At 39.2% G+C, this 21,614-nt stretch overlaps 2 protein-coding genes across 8 annotated transcripts in view; one reads left to right on the forward strand and one right to left on the reverse strand.

Annotated features, from left to right (window-relative positions):
- Positions 1-56: 56 nt before the first annotated feature.
- Positions 57-14,594, reverse strand: pign (phosphatidylinositol glycan anchor biosynthesis, class N). Its single transcript, XM_023266234.3, has 29 exons — positions 13,519-14,594; positions 12,873-13,145; positions 12,553-12,674; positions 12,058-12,156; positions 11,678-11,784; positions 11,212-11,336; positions 10,959-11,089; positions 10,717-10,836; positions 10,564-10,604; positions 10,378-10,437; positions 10,031-10,123; positions 9,204-9,259; positions 8,748-8,826; positions 7,554-7,736; positions 7,291-7,430; positions 6,854-6,953; positions 6,580-6,672; positions 6,042-6,133; positions 5,446-5,551; positions 5,237-5,345; positions 4,923-5,025; positions 4,715-4,817; positions 4,114-4,200; positions 3,550-3,605; positions 2,880-2,955; positions 2,513-2,586; positions 2,167-2,209; positions 1,997-2,049; positions 57-1,844 (listed from the first exon to the last, which is right to left on the reverse strand). The coding sequence occupies exons 2-29, from the start codon at positions 13,097-13,099 to the stop codon at positions 1,721-1,723; spliced, it is 2,802 nt and encodes a 933-aa protein (XP_023122002.1). The 5' UTR covers positions 13,100-13,145; positions 13,519-14,594; the 3' UTR covers positions 57-1,720.
- The window catches only part of relch (RAB11 binding and LisH domain, coiled-coil and HEAT repeat containing), a 36,749-nt gene continuing 29,341 nt past the window's right edge, over positions 14,207-21,614 (forward strand). For all 7 annotated transcript variants that reach the window (XR_004847029.2, XM_035946422.2, XM_035946423.2 and 4 more), the window contains exon 1: positions 14,207-14,741. Coding sequence is in view for 6 of the 7 variants with exons in the window: in XM_035946422.2 (XP_035802315.1) it covers positions 14,288-14,741 (454 nt within the window). In the remaining variant the exon portion in view is untranslated. The remainder of the gene's footprint in view (positions 14,742-21,614) is intronic.

Below are 21,614 nucleotides of genomic sequence, written 5' to 3' on the forward strand. Positions count from 1 at the left end.
GTATTAATGTTCCACGGGTTAATTTTTTAAGTGAACTTTTGTATTTACATTTACTATTTTTGTTTTTTTTAAAGGAACAATCAGCAGCAACCTTTTCTCAGCATTCAAACAGTTAAATTTACCAAGGAGTTTCCAAATACAACCGCAGTTCTAGTGTGGGCCACAGCAGGATGTTTTCTAGGGCATCTGGTCTGCAGTTGCTTTAAGGACAATTTCTTTTATTTTCTCTAAAGTTTTAATAAGTTTAACACATTCCTATGGCTCCTCGTGTACATACACAGACTACAACAGCTAGTCTTGAAAAAAAAATGGAAATTGTTTTTTGCATATTTGGACAAGCACACATTTGATTTTCTTTGAAACATTATCTACAGATAAAAGTGTCACCAAAAACATCACAAAAACATTTTTCTAAATCATTTACTGGACAAAATCTTTTAATAGGTGTAATATTTTTCTATGGAAAAAGTGAGTGGCCTCAGAACTATTGCCCCCTGTAGTAGAAATAACTAAATCAAGAGTTTTGCAAGTGTCACCAAGTGTGTGACATAAAATTCCTGACATTTTTGGCCACTTTTCAATGCAAACTTACTGAAGCTGCAAGATGTTGGAGGGTTTTTATGCAGCCCATTTCAAATGCCTCCATAGGATTCGTATTTGTACCTGTTTTTCTTGATGAGGACATTCCAAAACTCTACATTTCATCTTCTCAAGGGATTCTTTTGTGGATTTTGAAGTGTGCTTAGGATCATTATTCTGTTGAAAGGTTCAGCTTCAACTTAGAGACACATGGCCTCACTTTGTTTTCAAGCATTCTTTGATGCGATGCTGAATTCATAGTTGAATCAATGACTGCAAGCTGCCCAGGCTCCAAGACAGTGAAACAACCCCAACATTTCCACTTCATTCCATTTCAGACAGACAGTCAGTAACAAATAAAGATAACAGAATTGTGGATAACCATGGGAAATGGAATGCAGGGGGTGACAGGTGACACTAGTACCTAAAGGTGTGCTATTTTCTTCATCAGTGTCATTTGTTCGAGTATACCACCTTTACTAATAGGTGCTGTTTGAAATGAAAAAGGATCAAATCTTTGCTTGTTCAAACATGACAAAAAAGTGGACTAAAGTTCACATGTTTCAGTTTCACCTCTTCAGTTTTATTTTTACATATCTAGTTGCAAAGTTCAGTTCAAATAACATTGCTTTTCCTTTTACACAACAATGCATTCAGGCAGCATTACAAGAATTAGTGTTACATTCTTACAAAACAGGGTTATGAAGTTACCCTTCACTAGAATCGGCAGCTTTGGCAAAGACTTAATTCACAGTCCAATATTCAAGTAGCCTTAGTCAAAGTCATCAATGATCAATGCAAAAATAATGCATTACAAACAGAGACATATACAGAGTATACTTGTACAAAAAAACAAACAAAAAAACAGTACTGTGGAAGCTTAGGCCACTATGTAAAATGTCCCTTTCAAAGTATAGCACAGTCCTGTATAGTATACAGTGACCTAAAATAATACCCCATATGTCTTTACACCTACAAGACAAGTCCAGTTTATTTATACTGAAGCTCCTATCATTACACCAAGGTTTCTCATTTTTAATATAAGACAACAGCTACATGAAATATATGTAAAAAAGTTAAATAAATACTAAGTATTTGGTTTAGTCACCATATGCAAACATCAAACCACAAACACATTTAGTTATGGGAAGTGCATCTTGGGTCTTTGCCACAGGATGAGTCTTTGTGAAGTGAGAATGTGTGTGACGACACTGAGCAACATCAGGAAGATGGTCATAGACATCACTATCACATAGTGGCTAATGCTGCAACAAAGACAGTTTCACATGTTTAAGTATAAGTGTGTGACATGGAGGTACCACCATAAGAACAGTAGAAGAAGAAAGAATGACTGTCTATAAATGAGTCATGTTCATGATTTGTAATTAATTAACCAAGTGTTTCCTAGTTAACCTACCTTGTGCCAATGTCCAACCAGCTGCCATAGTCCTGCACTAAGAAGAAAAAGTGCTGAGGAGAGGAAGGAGAGTTAAAAATGTATGAGATCCACAGTGTACTTAACAAGAAATAGTGAGAGAGAGAGAAAAATCCTTAAAGGAAACAACATTAAGGCCATTAATGTCTTACCAGAGCCATCAAGTCAGAGATAACCAGGACAATAAGGAACAAACTGGAATAATAGAATTGGAGATAAAGGAAAGAAAACATTACAAACAAGATCGACAACACTTGGACAGTAGATTTACACCATCTTTGCACACCTTATGTTGACACTGCATCATTTACTGTAGTTATCTGAGCTGAATCATAATGTAACATTGATGCCTACTGAAATTCAGTGTAAAAGGACAGACATCCTCAAAATCAGCAGAGAGGACCAGACTGCTGATTCAAGGATTGTGATAAAACTGATGTCATGAATTGAACACATTTGCTTTAGTATCTTATTTTAAATGCTACACTGAAAGGTTACCTTCTTGATGAGAGCTGCGTTGCAACTTGGATGGTCTCAAATGTGCACATTACTATGATGAATGGAATTATAACCTGCAAAGAACAAAGGACAACTTAAGGAAATGTGGGTAAATAAACTCAATGCATTGAGAGTGATGATTGTAATATTTCTGTCTCTGATTATTCATGATTAGGAAGTTAGAAATAAGGTAAGTGAGTCAGTGACTATCAAGAGTCAGCAATAGAGAACACAATATAGGCAGAGTAAAACACATTTAAGCATATTTCCAGACAGACTAGAGATCAGATAGTCTCAATCTACAAGACTACTTCCCTTTATTGAGAACACAGCGTTTACCATTTAAAGAGTGTTTAAAATATAGTACCTTCCACATCATCAGCCCTCCCATGATGAAGGGGTTAAAAACAGTGAGGAAACAGTAAACGGATGCTGGGTCAAAACTAGAAAAGAAAAAAGAAGCAGACAAAGTGATTGCAGATGACACCAGACCAGAATTTTCAACCTTAAAGTTTAAAGAGCAAAAAAAATAAAAAAATCTGTTCTATCTGCTCTATAGATTTCGTGATGATCTTCAAAAGCTTTAGTATACACACAGGCATACTGTATTTGGTGCAATGTCGAAACCAAAAAAAGAGAGACTAGCTGTTAACTGCAAATACACACAGTCAGTACATTATTTTCACAGATCCCTCATCTCCTTCCTGTTTTCGAAGAAGATCAGATTTATTGTCATTGTACTTAACACAGTAATCACAGAGAAATGACAGCAACAGTTTTCGCACATCCCAGCTTGTTAGGAAGGTGAGCCCACAGTGTCAGTTCAGCTACACTACAGTGACTCCTGGAGGTTAAGGTCCCACAGTGTCAACACTACCTGGTAGTGGTGCATTGCTAATATTTAAAAAAAAAAAGCACACATCGACGAAACCAGACATTCACTTCACACTGACTGCACAAATATACACCCACTACCAACTTCCTGTCATTTAGAACACACTCACACATGTATACAGACATCACAAACATGTATTTACCTGTTAATAGATGCTATGTTCCCGGTCCCAAAGAAAGCAGTTATTATAAAAAATACCTGAAGAAAATGTACAGTCAAGGAAACGTTAAGCTAAATCAGTTTTTTTCTAATTGTCATACACTTCCTCCCACAAGCTGTTAGAATGCTGAATGACTGATCTGGAATTTACACACTACTGCACCTTAGTTTTTGTTATAATTTTACATTATTTATAGTTCACTAGTCACTTTAACCACATGCTGCTACGATGGACACTTTAAACAGAGACAATTTCAATTTCATTTTAGCTGCTATACGTCTCAGGGATGTATGTGTGTGCGTTTTAAATTGTGTTCTTTTTTCTGTAAATTGGATTCCTTGAGAAACACCCTCTCATTTTGCCTGCACTACAGTTGCATGTACAGCTAAATGACAATAAAGGTCAGTTAAAGTTAAAATTGTAAAAAGACAATCTAATTTGATGGAGTTTGTCTTAAACAACACCACAGCAGCTGTTCTTGTATCTGCTATGGTTTTTTTATGTTTCTGCTGCTGTCAATGTTGCAAATATTCTTAAAAAGGATACAAAAAAATATGATCTTCGGATGTCGTCCAGCTTCAGTTGGCGGATCTTGGTGATGTCGATGTTTGCAGAGAAGTCAAGAGTGGACAACTAGGAAGGGGGAAAAAACACTCATAAACATGCACTTGCATATGCCCTTAACCCACTTATGCACAGAAACAGAAAAATACATGACAAAAATCAGTCAGTACAGACACCTAGTATGTAAATAAGCAGAGTTTTGTGCAACCCCACTTCACAAATTCCAGTATGACACCATGAGTAGGTATTCTCTTGTATGTTTGGGATTTAAAAAGCAGATGGGAAAACCACTTCAGACCTGAGTTTAGAGTTATATGTTATGTACACAAGATCATATAGAATTGTGAAAGCTAATAACACTGAGCAACTTAGATCACCGTCTGTTGCAGTTTTTCATTCAAAGACAGTAAAAAAAAAAGAAAAGAAAAGAGAACAACTCATGGGTGTAAAAATAGACGTGATCTAAATTTAATACAATCCTACAATAAATAGATCCACACTTTGAAATTTGCTTCTAAGTTCATTATGTAGTCTAAGCTACTCGACTAATCTAAGTTTGGAAACATACACTTAAGAGCTCTACCTCTTGCCTGCCAGAGACACCCTGAGCGAGCAAGGCTTCCTGTTCAATGTTGATCCACACAAACATTAACCAAGACAACACTGGGGGGAACAAGGCCTCTGACCTAGGTGGGAGAAAACAACAACAACAATAGAAACTGTGTATTTTGTAATTCTGCTGCTGCAGTAAGTAAGTAAGTGTTGATGTGTGTATGTGAGAAATGTATTACCCCGTGCTGAGAAGCAGGTATGTGGATGTAAGAGACAGAAATATGCTGAGGAGTCGATGAAAAAGACGCGTCGAGCTCAGCAATGGAACCAATATAGAGGATACTGAGAAAAGAGAGGAGACTTTTAGAGCCAGTGGGGCATATATTACAGGATGTGACACTTTAACATAACTTGATTTATATCTTAAATATCTGATGAACATTTCAATGCTAAGCGATGTATCATCTAAATCATATAAATGTGATTACAACCTCCCCAGGAATCTCTAGGATGTTGAACACAGGTCATTTCCCGATATTGTACAAACACCAACCTAATGTGCTCCAGCTGATGATCTGATTAAGAAGCGGTAGGCCCTGTTTCTGCTGCAGGCTGGAGTGCGTGAGGGATGGCACGTACGCACACACGGCCACGTGAAGCATCTGTTGAGTGTGGGAGATGAGTAATTATTTTTGGCAAATGCAGTGACACAATCGCACATTAACACACACACACACACACACGCCCATAACATGTTGTTACCTGAGTGACAAACTGCTGTCTGTCACTAGGGTGCAGCGGCGTCCTCTGTCGTGATGACCAGAGGTAACAGGCTGAAGTGAAGAGAGTGAGCAGACCTGCACAGGTTCTGAGCAAACAAACATCACACAGTGCTATTTTTAAAGATTTCTTATAAAGGCAAAGAGCTTAATATTGCACACATATGCTGAGTAAAGCTACTGCTGGTAATAAACAGTTGATTTGAATGAGATTGCCTGTTTCCTACTTCTCAGATGATCACATTTCTAGTCAGTTTTTTGGAGAAAAATCAAGCAGTTCTTTAAAGGCGAAATACTTTGAAGTGTTTTCAGTTTGCTCATTATGGGAAGCTGTGCTCAGGGCTCCATATTTTTGATATGTATACTGATGCTGGGAAATGTTTCTATTATTTTATGATATTAACTCCGACCATATTTCTAGTTTGACTTATAGAAAACAAATTTCACCACCCTGTAGTGAGGTTTGATTTTTCTTAACTATAGAAAAATCTAATATTTTGTGTACATGGCCTAACCTGTTTTGACTCTCATCCTGTGCTACATATACTGATAAATATAAAAACTAATAAAGGTACTCACACCAGACTGAGGTTAGGCTCTCTACCCACAACAGGCATCAGGGGGAAGCCAGCCAAACATAGACAGCCTAGAAACCAGCTCAGTGAACGAAACTACACAGGAAGAGACATTTACTTTATGTAATATGAGATACTGCATGGAAACACACATGCCAAAAAAAGAGCAAAAACTATATTTTGCAAAATTATCTTGTACTTTTTCCATCACAAAACACTTTTTTACCTTGATCTTTGTGTATCTATATTTAATCTAATAATTTATGTCTTCATTTAATAACACAATCATTCAACAAAGAAAATATACATTACTTTATAACTCTCTGGAACATATGACAAGTCACATTAGATTATGGAAATTTAGCAAGAATTAAAATGAATGGAAATAGATTTAATCACTGATCAAAGGCCGTGTTTCTCCTATTGACAGACTTCCTGGAGACACACTGTTTTCCATAACCTGTGAGGTGTGGAAATGAAAAATAGCATTTCTATTCCTGGTTTAATGTGACTGCAGGAACCATGATCTGTAACACGGTTACCTTGGCCTTGTGATAAAGTCCCGACAGGAGGGGCCAGAGGGAGAGGACAGCCAGGCCCACGGTCAGCATGGCGCGATGAAAGAAACTCACCACCTGGGTGCAGCAAAGATAAGCAGATTTGTAAGATACAGATTTCATCCTGTGTGGGATAACCTCAAAAAAATAGTGGACAATTTGTAGTGTGTAGGTGGAACTGAGATAAAGGCCAATGGGTAATTCAAAAATATGCCTTTAAATGTACAAAAGAAGACATAACAGATTGAAAGGCACCTACCAGTAGTTCAATTCCAAATGCCACCAGCACAAAATAGCAAAAGCATTTCCACAGTGGCAGAGATGGAGCTGATCGAATCAGATCTGTCAGAGTTCCAGACCTAAAATGGATTATTAATTAGATTATTTTTCCTGTAATAAAAGAGAAAAAACACTTCCAAGGCCATCCCTTCATCTATTTACAGAGGAGAAACAGGAATGGATACAACACCACATCAAAGGATCTAAGTAACACCTCGCTACACATGTGCCAGACATACATGCAAGTATGTATGAGGTGAATAACATCTGATGAACAAAGTGCTATATTTGATGATTTTTGTGCTCTGCGGATGTGTTTTGATATCATGTTGGTGTGTTTGCTCCAGAGCAGCATACAAGAACTACACGTGTTCTGTGTCAAGAGACTGTATGAAGATACGTTTTGCTGCTACTCACTCTTTAAGAACAGAGTACCATACAGGGACGGGCAGCAGACAGTAAATATAGTAGGTAATGGGGCTCCTCTGGATAAGCAGGAATGCAGTGATCACCACAGCCACACACATACACAGCCTCGCCAAGTTACGGTTGGGATTCTGCACACACACAGAGGAGCAATACCACCTTAACAAGACATTCAAGTTTCATAAACCTGTCTTGCCAGAAGAAATCTTATGTATCAAAAGAAAGTGGAATTACATTTTAATGTGCATCCTAACCTGTTTAGTGAGATTTGGGTGTCTATTGAGGCTGGCGTGAGTCTTCAGTATCACTAAGACAACATATGAAGTCCAGCCTACAAATCCGAGCACCACGCTGCATCCCAGAAAGAACCTGTCATAGGTGTGGTAGTAGACCAGGCCTTCCAGAGAGTAGGAGATCAGAGACTGGCACAGAGAGATCTGACGAGAAATAAATCAAATGGAGGGCTGAGCAAAAACAAATATAGCTAAAATGGAAAGAATATTAATCAGCAAGGAATGTGTAGTAAAAAAAACAGCAATGCAGGTGTTTATTAATGTAAACAGTGTTTAGAATGGTTCATCTAGCTCCAGTGGTGTCAGAAATAACAGCAGATACAATTTTTCCACACCTTCAACTAAGCATTATACTCACATTTGCTGCAACATTAGCCACTGGTTCACAAACACATCTTCAGTGTTAAATATACATGAAAACTACAAGTTGAAACACCAGTTTAGTGCATCATAGTATCCAAAATCAATCTAAAACTTTAGGCTAAACTAAAGGCTTTAATTATGAACGGTGTTGGTTTGTCTATCTGTCTGTCTGTCAGGTTGCAACATTACTCAAAAACGGATTAATGGATTTGGATGAAATTTTCAGGGAAGGTCAGAAATGACAAGGATCAAGTGATTAGATTTTGGCAGTAATGCGGTTTATAGTCTGGATCCACAGAGTAGTTAAAGATTTTTGTATCGCTGTCAGATGGCGGCACAGTGTCACCATAACTATGACTACAAGTGAACGCTACGTCAGCTACCTGCTGACGATCACATGATTGAGATCCTACTACAAATCGACAGCTGCGGACTTATCCGTCAGAAATGATACAAGGAACAATTGATTAAATTGTGGGGGTGTTTCCAAGTCCCATCAATTCCCGCTGCCCGCTACATATTTAGGTTACGTGATTCGGTATCCGTACATAACGTACACATGCATAACACACACCTGTGCTCAGCACAAGGTCATTTTGTTTGTGGTTACATATATATTAAATGGCTACATTCTATAATGCTGTGATTTCTGCCACGATTTCAGCCGTCGGAAATTATACAACAACTGGGCAGCTTTGGCTGAGTACTGCGCTCTCTGAGTGCTTTTCTTGTTCTGCTATGCAGCTGTTACTTTACCTAGAAGCTGCAGGTTATCCTTTCAATGATACTCACAGCATCGTCATACTTCTCCAGCTGAATCAGTATTCGGGCCTTCCGGGTGAATTCTGCTTGTTTTGACTCAGTCAGGAGTCTGGGAAAACAGAGAAACACAGCAAAAAAAAAATTGGATAAAATTAATTTTAATGTGATCTTGATTGTGTTTACCGTACAAGGGGAATGATCCTTGCCTTCACATTTATGCAACAGCACAAGCTAATCTAAACAATGCATTGCAATGTCAGCAGCAGATTCTGGTGAAAATATTTGAAAAATGAAATAAACCCTTCTCTCAATAATGTTTCTTTTAAAAATGCAGCTTTTAGTCTACTCCCCCCACATGTTTTACATGATATAAACTAAGCAGGACATGAGCACATAGTAAACATGAGACGCTATCATGAACAGTAAATCCCCATTCTTCTCTCAGGTAATGTTGGTAGAAGTTACTAATTCACATATTGTACTTACTGGTATGGGGTGAAGAGAAAAGACAAGGTTGTGTCCTTTTTCTGGCTCATTTTCATCTATATAAAAAAAACAAAGCAAAACATATACACACTATATTATATGGTGCAATAAATGATTTGTTGTATAAAGACAGTAATTTTCCAAATGTAGAAATTGACTTATTTTATAGGAATAAATAATTTTGAACATATATGACTCAGCTGCAACTCTTAAGTCACTGAATGGTGTTTATCACTCTGCACTAAGATTTATTATCATTGACAGTTATAATGCTCTCATTGTGAGCCGTATGCTAAGGTGGGGTGGCCCTCCCTCTCTGTAAGGAATGACAGACACTGGATTTTATTCATGCTGTCTTTAAATGTAGGCCCTTCCCAAACATGTTCAAATGACTGGGCTACATTGCAGGTGCGGGGTGCTTTTGCTGAACTTGGAAAATCTAGCTTTACTCACTGTGCACCTGCAACCTGGAATAACCAGCAGAACAATCTCAACATTTACTTATTTTTATCCTCAGGGCAATTAAGGTTTCAGATTTAATTTCACCACTTCAAGCTCTTCTTCTTTTAGCTAATTCTACTTATCTTAAATTTAATTGCTTTTTTCTTAACAGTTTTATTATTTTATGAATTTGCCTTTTTAATATTATATTGCTAATTTTATCCAGTGCTGTTTCCACTGTGTGTCTAGATCTTCTGTTTATTTGTGTCTTTGCTTGACTATGTCATAAATAAGTCCTCTACCTCAATGTAGCTCCAAGTTCAAATAAAGATTTATGTATAGTTATTTATCAACATGTCAGCTGTAGTGGATGCATGCTGTCATACCTTGAACTGCTCCAGAACTTGAATAGCATTTGTGTACATGCTCTCTGCCTTGAACTGGCCACTGTTGTTAAGGTAGAGAAGCGGTAACACACCCTGAAGACACACAAATACACATATAGACTGCAATAAAGTCTTAAAAATAGGATTATAATACTGATAAAACATTGTGTAATGAATACATGTGAATAAACACTTTCTGTTAGCTACTTTGTTTCTTTTTTGTGGATTTTGAAAGTATGTTTGTGAAATCCACTTTACATTTTTTCACTAAGTGGTTGTAACTGCAACTTCATAAAATGAAAATAACTGAAATCACTCCTTTGTGGTTAGTTTATTTCAATACTTACAACCGAGTTCACGGGAATTGGGACACCGATAAGAGAAGCCATGAGTGGAGCAATGTCAGCCTGTAAAAAATGCAGAAAATCAATATAAAATTACACTTCACTTCCTGGTGTTCTGTTATAACTAAGCTTCCACATATTTGGAATTTAGTGGTGTTAACGGATGACACTGACATCATTGAGCCTTACCTGATTGACATCAACTCTGCGAAGGTGCTCCAATTTCCAATCTGGGAGAAATAGTAGGACAAATCAGGACGGCAATTAGATTCAATAAAAGCATATAATGTAAAAAAAATTGAGGAAAATCTGCGCCATAAACTGAAGCTAAAAAATTGCTACCTTGTAGGTACCCATCATTGTACGGTTGGGGTTCTGTAACTTTCTGGGCATTATGAACACCAGCTCCCCAGACCACTAAAGGAGTGAGTGTCTCAGAGGGATGACCTGCACCATGAGAACCTGAACTCACACAAACATGGCAAAAAAGAAAACTGTAGTGAATTTGTATGTTGAGAACATTTTTATTTTGAAGTTGCAGCCAGCTAAAGTTACATTATAAATCTTATAATTATAAGATTTACCCCAGTTTGTCATGCCATGATCAGCGGTAAACACATAGGCTGTTCTGCCATCATTACCGAAGAAGTCCTCCACCATAGACACCAGCTCAGCTACACCCGTGTCTACTAGAGCAATATTGTCGAGGTATTCCCTGGACAAAAGAGAAAGTACAAGATAAAGTTACTTTTACGTCACTGAATGGTGATTAGGAAAAATCTGATGATATCATAAAAGTCAAACCAAGAAAAAAATCTGATTAAATAACCTACTCACTGTGACATTGGTCTGTGAGCATGTCCATTAGTGTCAATACCCAGGAGATGCAGGAAGAAGACATTCTTGTCCTCGAGTAGACTGGCCTTCAGAGTGGAGTTAGACTTCGCTGACTGAAAGAAAGACTGTTAGAAAAATTAAATATCGTTTGTTAATTTATTCAAGAAATTAGTGGGCAAACCTTCACTGAGAGTACTGTTGCAATTGTGCATAAATTGTCCAATGAAGTTTATAGCAGCTGTACTATAATCTAATCTGGCTTCAAAATGTGCAACATACATGTATAATGCATAATTAGGAAAACAAATTATTGAAACATGGCATGTATAGAACATGTGTTTTACACTGGCAAATATTATCTTAGCTGTAACAAAAGCTATGAGAACATTTTATAAAATATCAGTTGTTATTATCAACACATTTATCACAGCAGCCATCTTTATTGTTTGTACTTCCACTAACATACTTTGACTTGAGTGAACACCCAGGTGTCCAGTCTGGAGGCATCTGTGGAGGCAAAGTCCTCCTCCTGTGCTGGGTATGTGTGGGTATACACATGGTCTCCACTGGCACCTGGAAGAACCAAAAAAGAAATCAGATCTATTACAATCATTGTTCAGAAATGGTGTTCTGATATGATCCAAACATTTAGTCAGTAATGAGGAAAAAATAAATACAAGATGATAAAAAGTGATGTTACTTACAGCAGTAAATCCATTACTCAGATTAAATCTCTGATTTTTGATACCCTCTGTCTATGACCTTTTTGTTTTTGTGTTGACTAGGTTGGTGGTTCTGTTTGTGATGTTTGTAGGAGTGTGTGTGCGCATGTGTGTGCTTGTGTACCTTTGGCAAACATAGGCAGGATATCAGGGCTGCCCCAGCACCAGGTGTGTCTGCTCTCATTAAACACAGAGTCAAACTCTACAGGATTCTCCTTCCAGCCTGAAAACATTCACAAAAAAGACCACTGAAACACAACAGTAGAATCCCACATGGTTGACATGGTTCCATTTGTTATACACACTTTATCATGTGGGGGTTAGTAGCATGCTGGAGGCTATTCCAGCTGACACAGGGAAAAAAAAACAGGTACACCCTGGACATGTCTCCAGTACATCACCATGCACTATTATACAGCTAATTTAGAATCATTAATTAATCTCTGGACTGCAGAATGAGGCCTGAGCACCCAAGGAAAACCGATGCAAGTACTGGGAGACCATGCAAACTCCACACAGAAAGGCCCCAGTCAAACAGACAGAAGAATATAAAAGCAGACACTTACTGATTGTTCTAATATCCTTTTTTCTGACAACAAGAAACACAACATGCACCTACCTTTAGCAACTGCACTAACATCCTCATAGAAGCCTGCAATGAGGGCAACGTGACCAGGCCGGGACTCAGTAGGCACTCGCGTATGTGACACACCCCAGGTACCTGTGTCCTCTATTATACTCCTAATATTGGGAAACAGACACACACATGCTTTCACAATCACTGGTTACTCTAGGATTAGGAACAAAGTATGAGAAAAGTCTCAGCTTAACTGCTACACTTACACAATAAAACACTGACAATGCATACTCCCTTCTCCACGAGACTAAACAATATGTACAAAAACACTCCACACAAAAGCTTTATATCAGCTTCCTAACCTCAGGTATGGAGTCCTGGATGAGCCGTTGGGGAGCAGAGTGAAGAGACTGTCTGCTCTGAGGCCATCGGCCACCACTAACACCAGTCTGGAGGCTGGGGGTGCCAGCGGTGTGGACTGGGGCATCATGCCATGCACCAGGGGAGAGGTGAAGTAGATGTCAAAGATGGAGAGGAAGAAAACCACGTGGACCGTCAGCCCAATCAAGAAGAATGTGATCATCCTCATTTTGAGTGTCAACACCAGGCTGGCTTTGGAGAACAACTGTGGAGAACTTGAGAGAGAAGGGGCGCGATTTCATTTGTTTTGGAGGTGAAGGGAGGTGAGAACAAGGAGAAAGAGAAAGAAAGAGATAATAAAAACGAGGCAAACAGGGACAAACACTAATACAGTCTGTGGTGGTACTGGGAAGTTTTAGAATAATACAGACTGGTTAAGCCAAAGCGTGTGCCATGTAAAGACTGCTTAAGGGCAGGATTAACCCTTGTTGACCATATGCCATTAGCCAGGTGCAGAAAGAGTGACTTTAGTAGTTATTTAATTATATGTTAACAGTACACATTGTGCCAGCAGTGATTGCTACTATTGTTAGCACGAGAATGACTCAGAAAACGTGTTCCATCTTTAGGCCATATAAAAAGTCTTACCTGCATGTAACGTCAGCGGACTATGACCATAACAACGGGGGACGCTGTCTTGTTAAAGAATGTATGGTAGCGCGGGACAACTTACTATCTGCAATCACACCCATTCACCTGTTAGACACAATGATTTAGATTCCATTTCACCTCCGTAGATGACCTGTTATATATCCGGAGAACTAAACAGATAAAGACTCTGTTGCCCGAAACAAGATCAACGTAATCTTTAAGTGCGTACTTTTACAAAACCAACTGACCGGCTTTCTAAGAAGATTACTAAAAGAAATTCTGCACTTCCTTGTTGTGACTTGACTGCTGACGTTTTGCTGTCCAACTGCATTGTGGGTAGTGTAGTTGAAATACACCATATTTTCCAGCGAGCGATATCACTAGCTCAAAACGAACTAAAAATAAGTAGCATTCAGCTTGGTTAAACTGTTTGCATTACAGTGCAGTTTCATTGTAAAGCGTTTTTAAAATTATTATTTTCATTTATTTATTCGTTATTTTTAACACATCAGCTAACACAGGCTGTCAAATGTGCCCTGCCCAGACCTTCTTTCCACTTCAGAAGTATCCAATGATTTTATAGTATCCAATGGAAGAGGCGGGCTCTTAGTGTAACGTCCTTCAACTTCGACCAATCAGTGCGTCGCATTCCTTCCCCTTGTCAAAGCCACCTACCAAACCTTGGCTAGCTTAATATCCATTCAGGAAGAAGCGGGTCTGATTAGCTTAGCTAGCTTAGATTGCTAAAAATCTTTATAGTGCAAAAATGGCGTCGGTCAACCCATTTAATCTCAGTGATTCTGAGGAAGAGGCTGAGCGGCGCCCCAATGAAACAGTTGACACAGAGAGGAGCCCGAGTGACGGGGCGCCAGGGCCACCGCCAGGCAATCCTTTCTCTCCGCCTGCGGACGCCGAGCCTCCGACGCTGCTGCTGTCTAGCAACCGGACGAGCCCCAGCGGTGAGGGCATCTCGGTGTCGGCCGCGGCCACCTCCGCTATGGCAGGCAGCACCGAGGCGCGGGTGTCTGTGGATGTCATTGCTGCTCAGCTATTGCGGGACCAATATATTCTCACGGCCCTTGAGTTTCACACCGAACTGTTGGAAGCAGGTAGAGAGCTTCCGCGGCTGAGGGATTATTTCTCCAACCCGGGGAACTTCGAGCGACAGAGCGGCACTCCTCCGGCCAAAGACCAGGTACTCGGACCTGGAGGACCGCTGAGTGAGTAACGTTAGCTTCCCCCAGTGCTACTCGTATAGCTGTCAGCTAGCTTAATCTTTAACGGTGTGTTACTCAGAGTTAGCCCACTAGCTAGCAAACGTTAGCTTAAAACATTGCATTTGAAAGCCAATCGATCTTGAGATATCAGCTTGCTGCACCTGCACCTTGTTCGGGCCGCAGCCAATTAACAGGTTTTGTGGGTCAGCTGTGTTGGCAGACAGAGAGGCGAGAGCCGCTCAGAAATATGATTAGACCAAACCACCTTGTCTGCTTGCTAGAAAAGACGCTTTGTGGAGACGGATGCGTGATATTCTGACAGACCTGTTGTGCTCGCTCTAGTGTAATTGAATCTGGTAGGAAGCCACTCCTTTCTTCAGGCCACCGGGAGGTCAGAGGTCAGGATCAGCAAAGAAAACAGAGGCAAGAAAAGAAAAGGATGTACAACCTGCTTTAGCTGTTCTGTATTTAGCCATGGCAATGCCAGGAAAGCAGTGCTAAATTTAAAGTAAAGGCTGCAATTAGTAAGTAGAAACAGGACACTGTTGTATAGCATTAGACTATCTGAACTACACTGAATCTACATCATTTGGTTTAGGAGCACAATAAGTGTTAGTACTGGGATTTCTCTATAACAGATGGGGATAAGATATTATTTTGGTTTACTGGCGAAGTGCATACATATCCGTAGCACCATCATCTACTTGGTGGCTGAAAAAAACCATAAACACACATACCATGCAAATGGTTACTATGGTCACAGCCCAAGCTACCAATTGAATAAAGCCAGCTATAGAAGACTAGGAGTAGCATTACCATATACTGCAACTCACTTGTGGCTGAGCATGGGGCTTTGCATTACAGGGAATATGAGTGGCAAACCCTCTCTATAGGCCCCATTTCACTGAGGGGAGCAAATTTATTCAGACCTATTGTAGACATATGATATAAAGTGTCATAAAGCTCCTCTGGTTTAAGATCAGTGCATTGTCTTCCCTTAAAATCGCTAGAATAAGGAAAAAATACACTCTGTAGATGTATTAACTTAACACGGAGAAGTGCTTTTCATCTGTGTAAGGAGTGTTAGGCCACTGGATGTGAATTGAAAATTATAGTGATTTACAGATGTGCTTGTTCTTAATCAGCTGTAGACTACTCTAATGTAAATGACTCATCTTGAAATTGATTCAGTGATTGTTGAATTGAAGTCTAGATGCCGGGTAGAAAAAGTAGGAAGGATGCGAGTGTGTGTACAAAGATGGATAAACTGTCTGAGACATTTCAGCCCAGCACTGTGGTGGTGATTTGAATTGATAGAAATATACATCCGTTGTTTGCCATCTAAATGTATTACAAATGAACAGATCTTTGCTGGTTCTTTCTTCTTTAACATGCCATTGAAAAACAAGACAAATCTTTCTGTTGATCAGTTTATGTGAAAGCAGATGGTCTTTGTGTCTGGATGATAAAGTGCAATGTCACACCAATGGGTGTGATTTGCCTCCTCGAGAGTAATTTTAAATTAGGAAAGAGTAACAACATACTGCTTCCAGTATCTGTCAAATCTGGCAGTGGTGTGTGTTGTCAGAATTAAGTTATATTGAAGTATTAGTAGTGTAATAGTAGTTATGCCTTTCTTCTCATCAATTCAAGGTTTCAAATCAGTATTTTTAGTCTCAATTAGCTCCACATTTTTATAGAATGAAATGATGGAAGCACTGCGATTGTAATTTTGACTTTTTTGATGCAAGCTGAGCAAAAGGGACAAGTGATGTATTTACCTTGTGGAACTGGCAGTTTTCCAACTCAGGGAACCATAGCATATCAAGAAATACTGGGGAAAAAGAAGATATGATGATTTTTACAACAAGAAAATTTATTTTTCCTTTACTTTATATGCAGTAGCAACGGACAATGACTTGATGTCTCAGGAGGATGTCACTCAGTCTTGAGTGTGGGTCTGGATAACTGACCAACTCAGATTATCAGCATCCTTTGCTTGCCCATATGAAACCCTAACCTGAAGAATTAAATACTGACTTATATGTCTTAGACCACAGCAGCAAACCATGAAATGTGTGTGGTTGCCGTTAAGGTCTAGCTGTTGCATGCAAACCCCAAAAAAGGTTTGAAGCAAAGTAGCAGAATAAATGTTTTATGATGATGTCTCCGAAAATCATGACACGATCTGACAGCTCCCCTGCTGTGGTGCTGTCAGGGATCTTGTAAAGAAACAGCAATCTCAGTTGCAATATATATTTATGAACAAAAGTTCATAATAATATGAAACTTTGATGAAGCTGAAAAGTCAAGTCTTTCAAATGTAGACAGTACAAAAAGCAACATCAGCAATTCATGAATTGATAAGAGCGACAGACTCAGCCCAAGACAGATTCCAGCATATTCTACTAGCCAAGACCTCATGTGATCACTGGAATGGTATTTTTACTCATGTGAAGGATTCTCCTGATGGATTGCAGCATGAAGATACACTTAATTAGTTGTTAAAGAGGGAGGGATACCGTGTGAATGTGTACCGTCTTGTTAAAACAGCAGCTAGCTGTTTAGATAGCAATTTCTTTTGTGTTTTTGCAAACAAAAGCGACACATTCACTACCTTGCTTTTGACGTTATGTTCCTTGACGACTGCACACTTAAACGTATAACCTCTACATCTAATTTGTCCAATGTTGGAATAAATTCAGCTTGTTAACTGCTTTTACCTCAGAAAGTGTTGAAAAGATGCACGGTGTAGCTGTAGCGTACAATCAAATGAACTGTCTAACACAATGTGACATGGCACAGCTGGTAACCACACTGCTGGATAGCGGAAAAAAAAAAGATCACCTAGTGAGTGTAATGATACTGTCCTTGACTGTTCTGTGCTTAACCCAAATATTGCTTTCATGTCATTATTCTGGTAAATGTTCTGATTCCTCTGATGAAATAAAGAGTCCATTGATCATCTAATGTCCGATAAAAGCAAAATATAAGCACAAAGCATTCAGCTGGCCAACCAGAAATGTTATTGATGTAATCATTATGAGTGTACTATGCTGTAAGCAGCTCATTGCAGTGTGAGCATTTGTACAGATAATGACTGTGTTATGAGCTGCACCTGTTGTTCAAAGCCACATAGCAAAGTAAAGCGTCTCCCACAACCTTGCTAAATTGTAGCAAGGAAGTATGAATGGTTTTCTCTTAACCCATCGTGGGCCACGTTTACGTGAGACCTTTAATTCCTCTTTAATTCGGAATTAAAGTTAATTCTGCTTTAAAATCTCCTTGTAAACACTTAATTCTGAATTAGAAAGTTAACTCCGAAGAAACTTAATTCCGAATAAACTACCTGGTTTATTCCGATGTTAATTCCGAATAAACTAATTGCTGTACGTTCTATTCATGTATACAGTTAATTCTGCTTTAGTTAACTCCGGTCATTCTGTGCATGCTTGGCTCCTCACGTAGCGATGACGTAGCGACGTACACGTTCTGTGACCTTACTGGCACGAGCACATTCTTCTCCGGTATTCTATCTCTCTTCTCCTTCTCAAGTGACGTAACAGAAGTAGTACGCCATTGTCGAGTTGCTGTTTCAAAACGACAATAAAAAGCAAAGCGAAAAGCGTGCTTATTAGGTGTTCCTCCATGTTGTTGGGGAAAAGAAATGCCGTGGCAAATGGAGTTTGTTTTCATCCGGTAAACAGGGATACGTCATGTCCACTCCCTGTCCAATCAGAATCCTTTCCAACGCCCAAGCGTTAAAGCGGAATTAAGGAAGGGGAATAAACGTGTGGTCCATGTAAACCTTAATTTGGAATTAATATTTCCATGTAAACGCGAAGCACAAAACTTTAATTCCGAATGAGTTAATTCCGAATTAAAAAACTTCATGTAAACGTGGCCATAGTTGACAGAAAGCTGCCATATCTCGGAAGTTTGTGTGATTTGCCACATAAGGACTAATAGCAGTTATATAAATTACAGTCAATTTATTGTTATAGACACTTTCACATACTTTATATGTGTCAAATAGTATATTAATGTCATAAATTGTAATTTAAGCTATTTGTGACCTCAATTTATCTTTAAAATTGACATAATATTCAGCTAGCTCAATAATACAGCACATCTGAACAGTGAGGTTTATAACAACACCTACATTTATTTGATAAAAATTCGATAGTAGTCATTCTTAGCCTGTTGAAACAAACCTGCCACATGTACGCCTTCCAAATAGAAGCACTGCCTATGACTCGGCCCGACCTCATGTTCTCTCATGTCCCCCTGTCCTTTTCTCTGTCAGGGTGCAGAGAGTTGGTATTGTGTGAGAAGGTGATTAATGATATTATTGGAGCACTGGCAAGGCTCCTTGTTGCTTTGGACCGACTCCGACGGGCTGCCTATTCATAACTCTCTGCTTTTCATTAAGCTGTGTGTGTGCGTGCGCAAATGCAGGTGTTTCTGTGCATGTGAATGCTAGGGCTTATGTGCAAGTGCATGCATCACAGCAGTGGTGCACAATCAGAAAGTGGGTTATTACTCTCTGTTAGGGTTTGACTGCTTGTGGTTCTAATAAGTGCAACCAAAGAAACAAATGTTTTTCATAGAAACCCAATTTGTTTCTTATCTCCGTTTAACTACATGCATAGAATTAAATCCTTGGCCTGGTTCAATCATACATAAATGTGGTTTATTATTATTTTTTGTGTGGTAATATAATATTTATTTTGTTACATGTGATAATAATATGTAGGTTTTTCCATAGGCTCATTCACTACTATCCATCCATCCATTATCTATACACCGCTTAATCCTCACTAGGGTCGTGGGGAGGCTGGAGTCTATCCCAGCTGACTCGGGCGAAGGCAGGGGACACCCTAGACAGGTCGCCAGTCTGTCGCAGGGCCACATACAAAGACAAACAAGCACTCTCACATTCACACCTACGGGCAATTTAGAATGATCAATTAACCTCAGCATATTTTTGGACTGTGGGAGGAAGCCGGAGTACCCGGAGAGAACCCACGCATGCACAGGGAGAACATGCAAACTCCATGCAGAAAGATCCCGGGAAAGCCGGGACGCGAACCAGGGATCTTCTTGCTGCAAGGCGAAAGTGCTAACCACTACGTCACTGTGCAGCCCTCATTCACTACTACATTTTATCAAATATATTTTCAATAAATGTGCATAGAGCTTTGCGGTCCATTGTTTCATCTCGTCTTTCTACACACTAAACCAACCTCAGTATTGCCAAAACATCCGTCCCATTAAATTAAAAGAGCTTGTTGGCTATATCCTGACCATCCATTTCTCTCCTGTATCCTGTATTTGGATCATCTCTTTTTAAATGTAACTTTGTGTTCCTGATCTAAACTCATGTACCTTTCTCTTTCTCCCATTTATCTCCTTTGTCTTTCAACTTGCCAAGCAGAGAATCTATTGTCTTTGTGTCCATGTGTTGTACAGCCAGCCAGGCAGGAGCAAAGTGAGGAGGAGATGGTCTAAAGTGTCAGATCTGTCTCAGTCCAGATAGTACTCGCCACAGGCATCGAACTGAAAGGTCAACCAGGCAGAAATTCTTGCTTTTTGCAAATCAGGCACATAAACAAAAGACATCTTGCATGCTCATGCACAAATACGAAATTATGTTTTTTTTTCCTTGTGCACATACCTATTATAAACACTATTATGTACTGCTTTGCCAATAGAATTGCAGCCACTTAAAGCAATCATCCTCACACATCATCAGGAAGTAAGGACAGTTGGAAGCATTCTCCACAGGAAAAGCTATTCACCTGACATCAGCTAGACAGAACAATGACACACATACAGACACAACCAGTGCAGGAACCCTCTCACACTACGGTCACAGGACTGAGAGTGTGTTTGCTTAGTAAAGCTGCATGTGACACATGCAGATCTACATTTTATACTTTTCACCCAATTTTTGAATGTGATTAAAAATACGTATTTAGCCCCCCCAAAAAAGTATTCTTGTTTCAAGCAACTGCTTTTTCTTTTGGCATCACCCTTTAAGTTTCTCTCTCTTTTTTTTTAAAGGTCTAGCTTATTTTAATAATACCAGGGTATATCGTTATTCAAAGGACACTCACAGATAATATAGTTACAATGACAATATAACTTTGTAACTTAAGCAATCTGGTGCTTATCGTTGGTGCCAACAATGAATTTGTTGGGTTAGTACTTTTTTTTCTTTTAGCTTCACTACTCACACAATCCCTGCTCTTTAGCTTGGCTTTTAGGCCAGCAAGGCTACATTTGGCTTGACCTTCTACTGTATCTTGATATCAGAGAACAAATAGGCCAATCTCACACTTGCATTGCAGTGGAAAGAAAGCTAACACCATTGACTGAGCTACTGGAGTAGCCCAGCTCAGTGACATATGAGCATGACTATGCTTATTTTTCAGCTTTATCTCTTCTTTGGGTGAACAATGCTTTCGGTATTCCTACAATCAGATGTGAGGTTACTGTTTGAAGGTATTAGTTTGGAAATGGGCGTGTCTGTTAAGCAAAGTTGTATTCACGATTGATTACTTTCTTCTCAAGTGCAGTAACTGAATTGTTTCTTGGCTAAACTATAACCTTTCCATGTAGTTTATATGGATCTCTGCTTTTAGGTGACTTTAGTTAAGTTTCTGTTTGTATTGTGGAAAGGTGGACTTTTAACTTAGGCCCAGCATCAGCAGGCTTTTTATGGTGATGAAGAGCCCGTAAGCAAAATAGTGAATCCATGTAAAGCTCTGACACATTTTAAAGCCTTAGCTGCTTGATAATGAAATCATCTAACTGTGTGGTTATGTAGCTGTATACTGGTCTCACTGCTATCTCTGTGTTTGTGTCCCCGTT

This window comes from Amphiprion ocellaris, chromosome 22 (genome assembly GCF_022539595.1).
Source record: "Amphiprion ocellaris isolate individual 3 ecotype Okinawa chromosome 22, ASM2253959v1, whole genome shotgun sequence".
Lineage (NCBI taxonomy): Eukaryota > Metazoa > Chordata > Actinopteri > Pomacentridae > Amphiprion > Amphiprion ocellaris.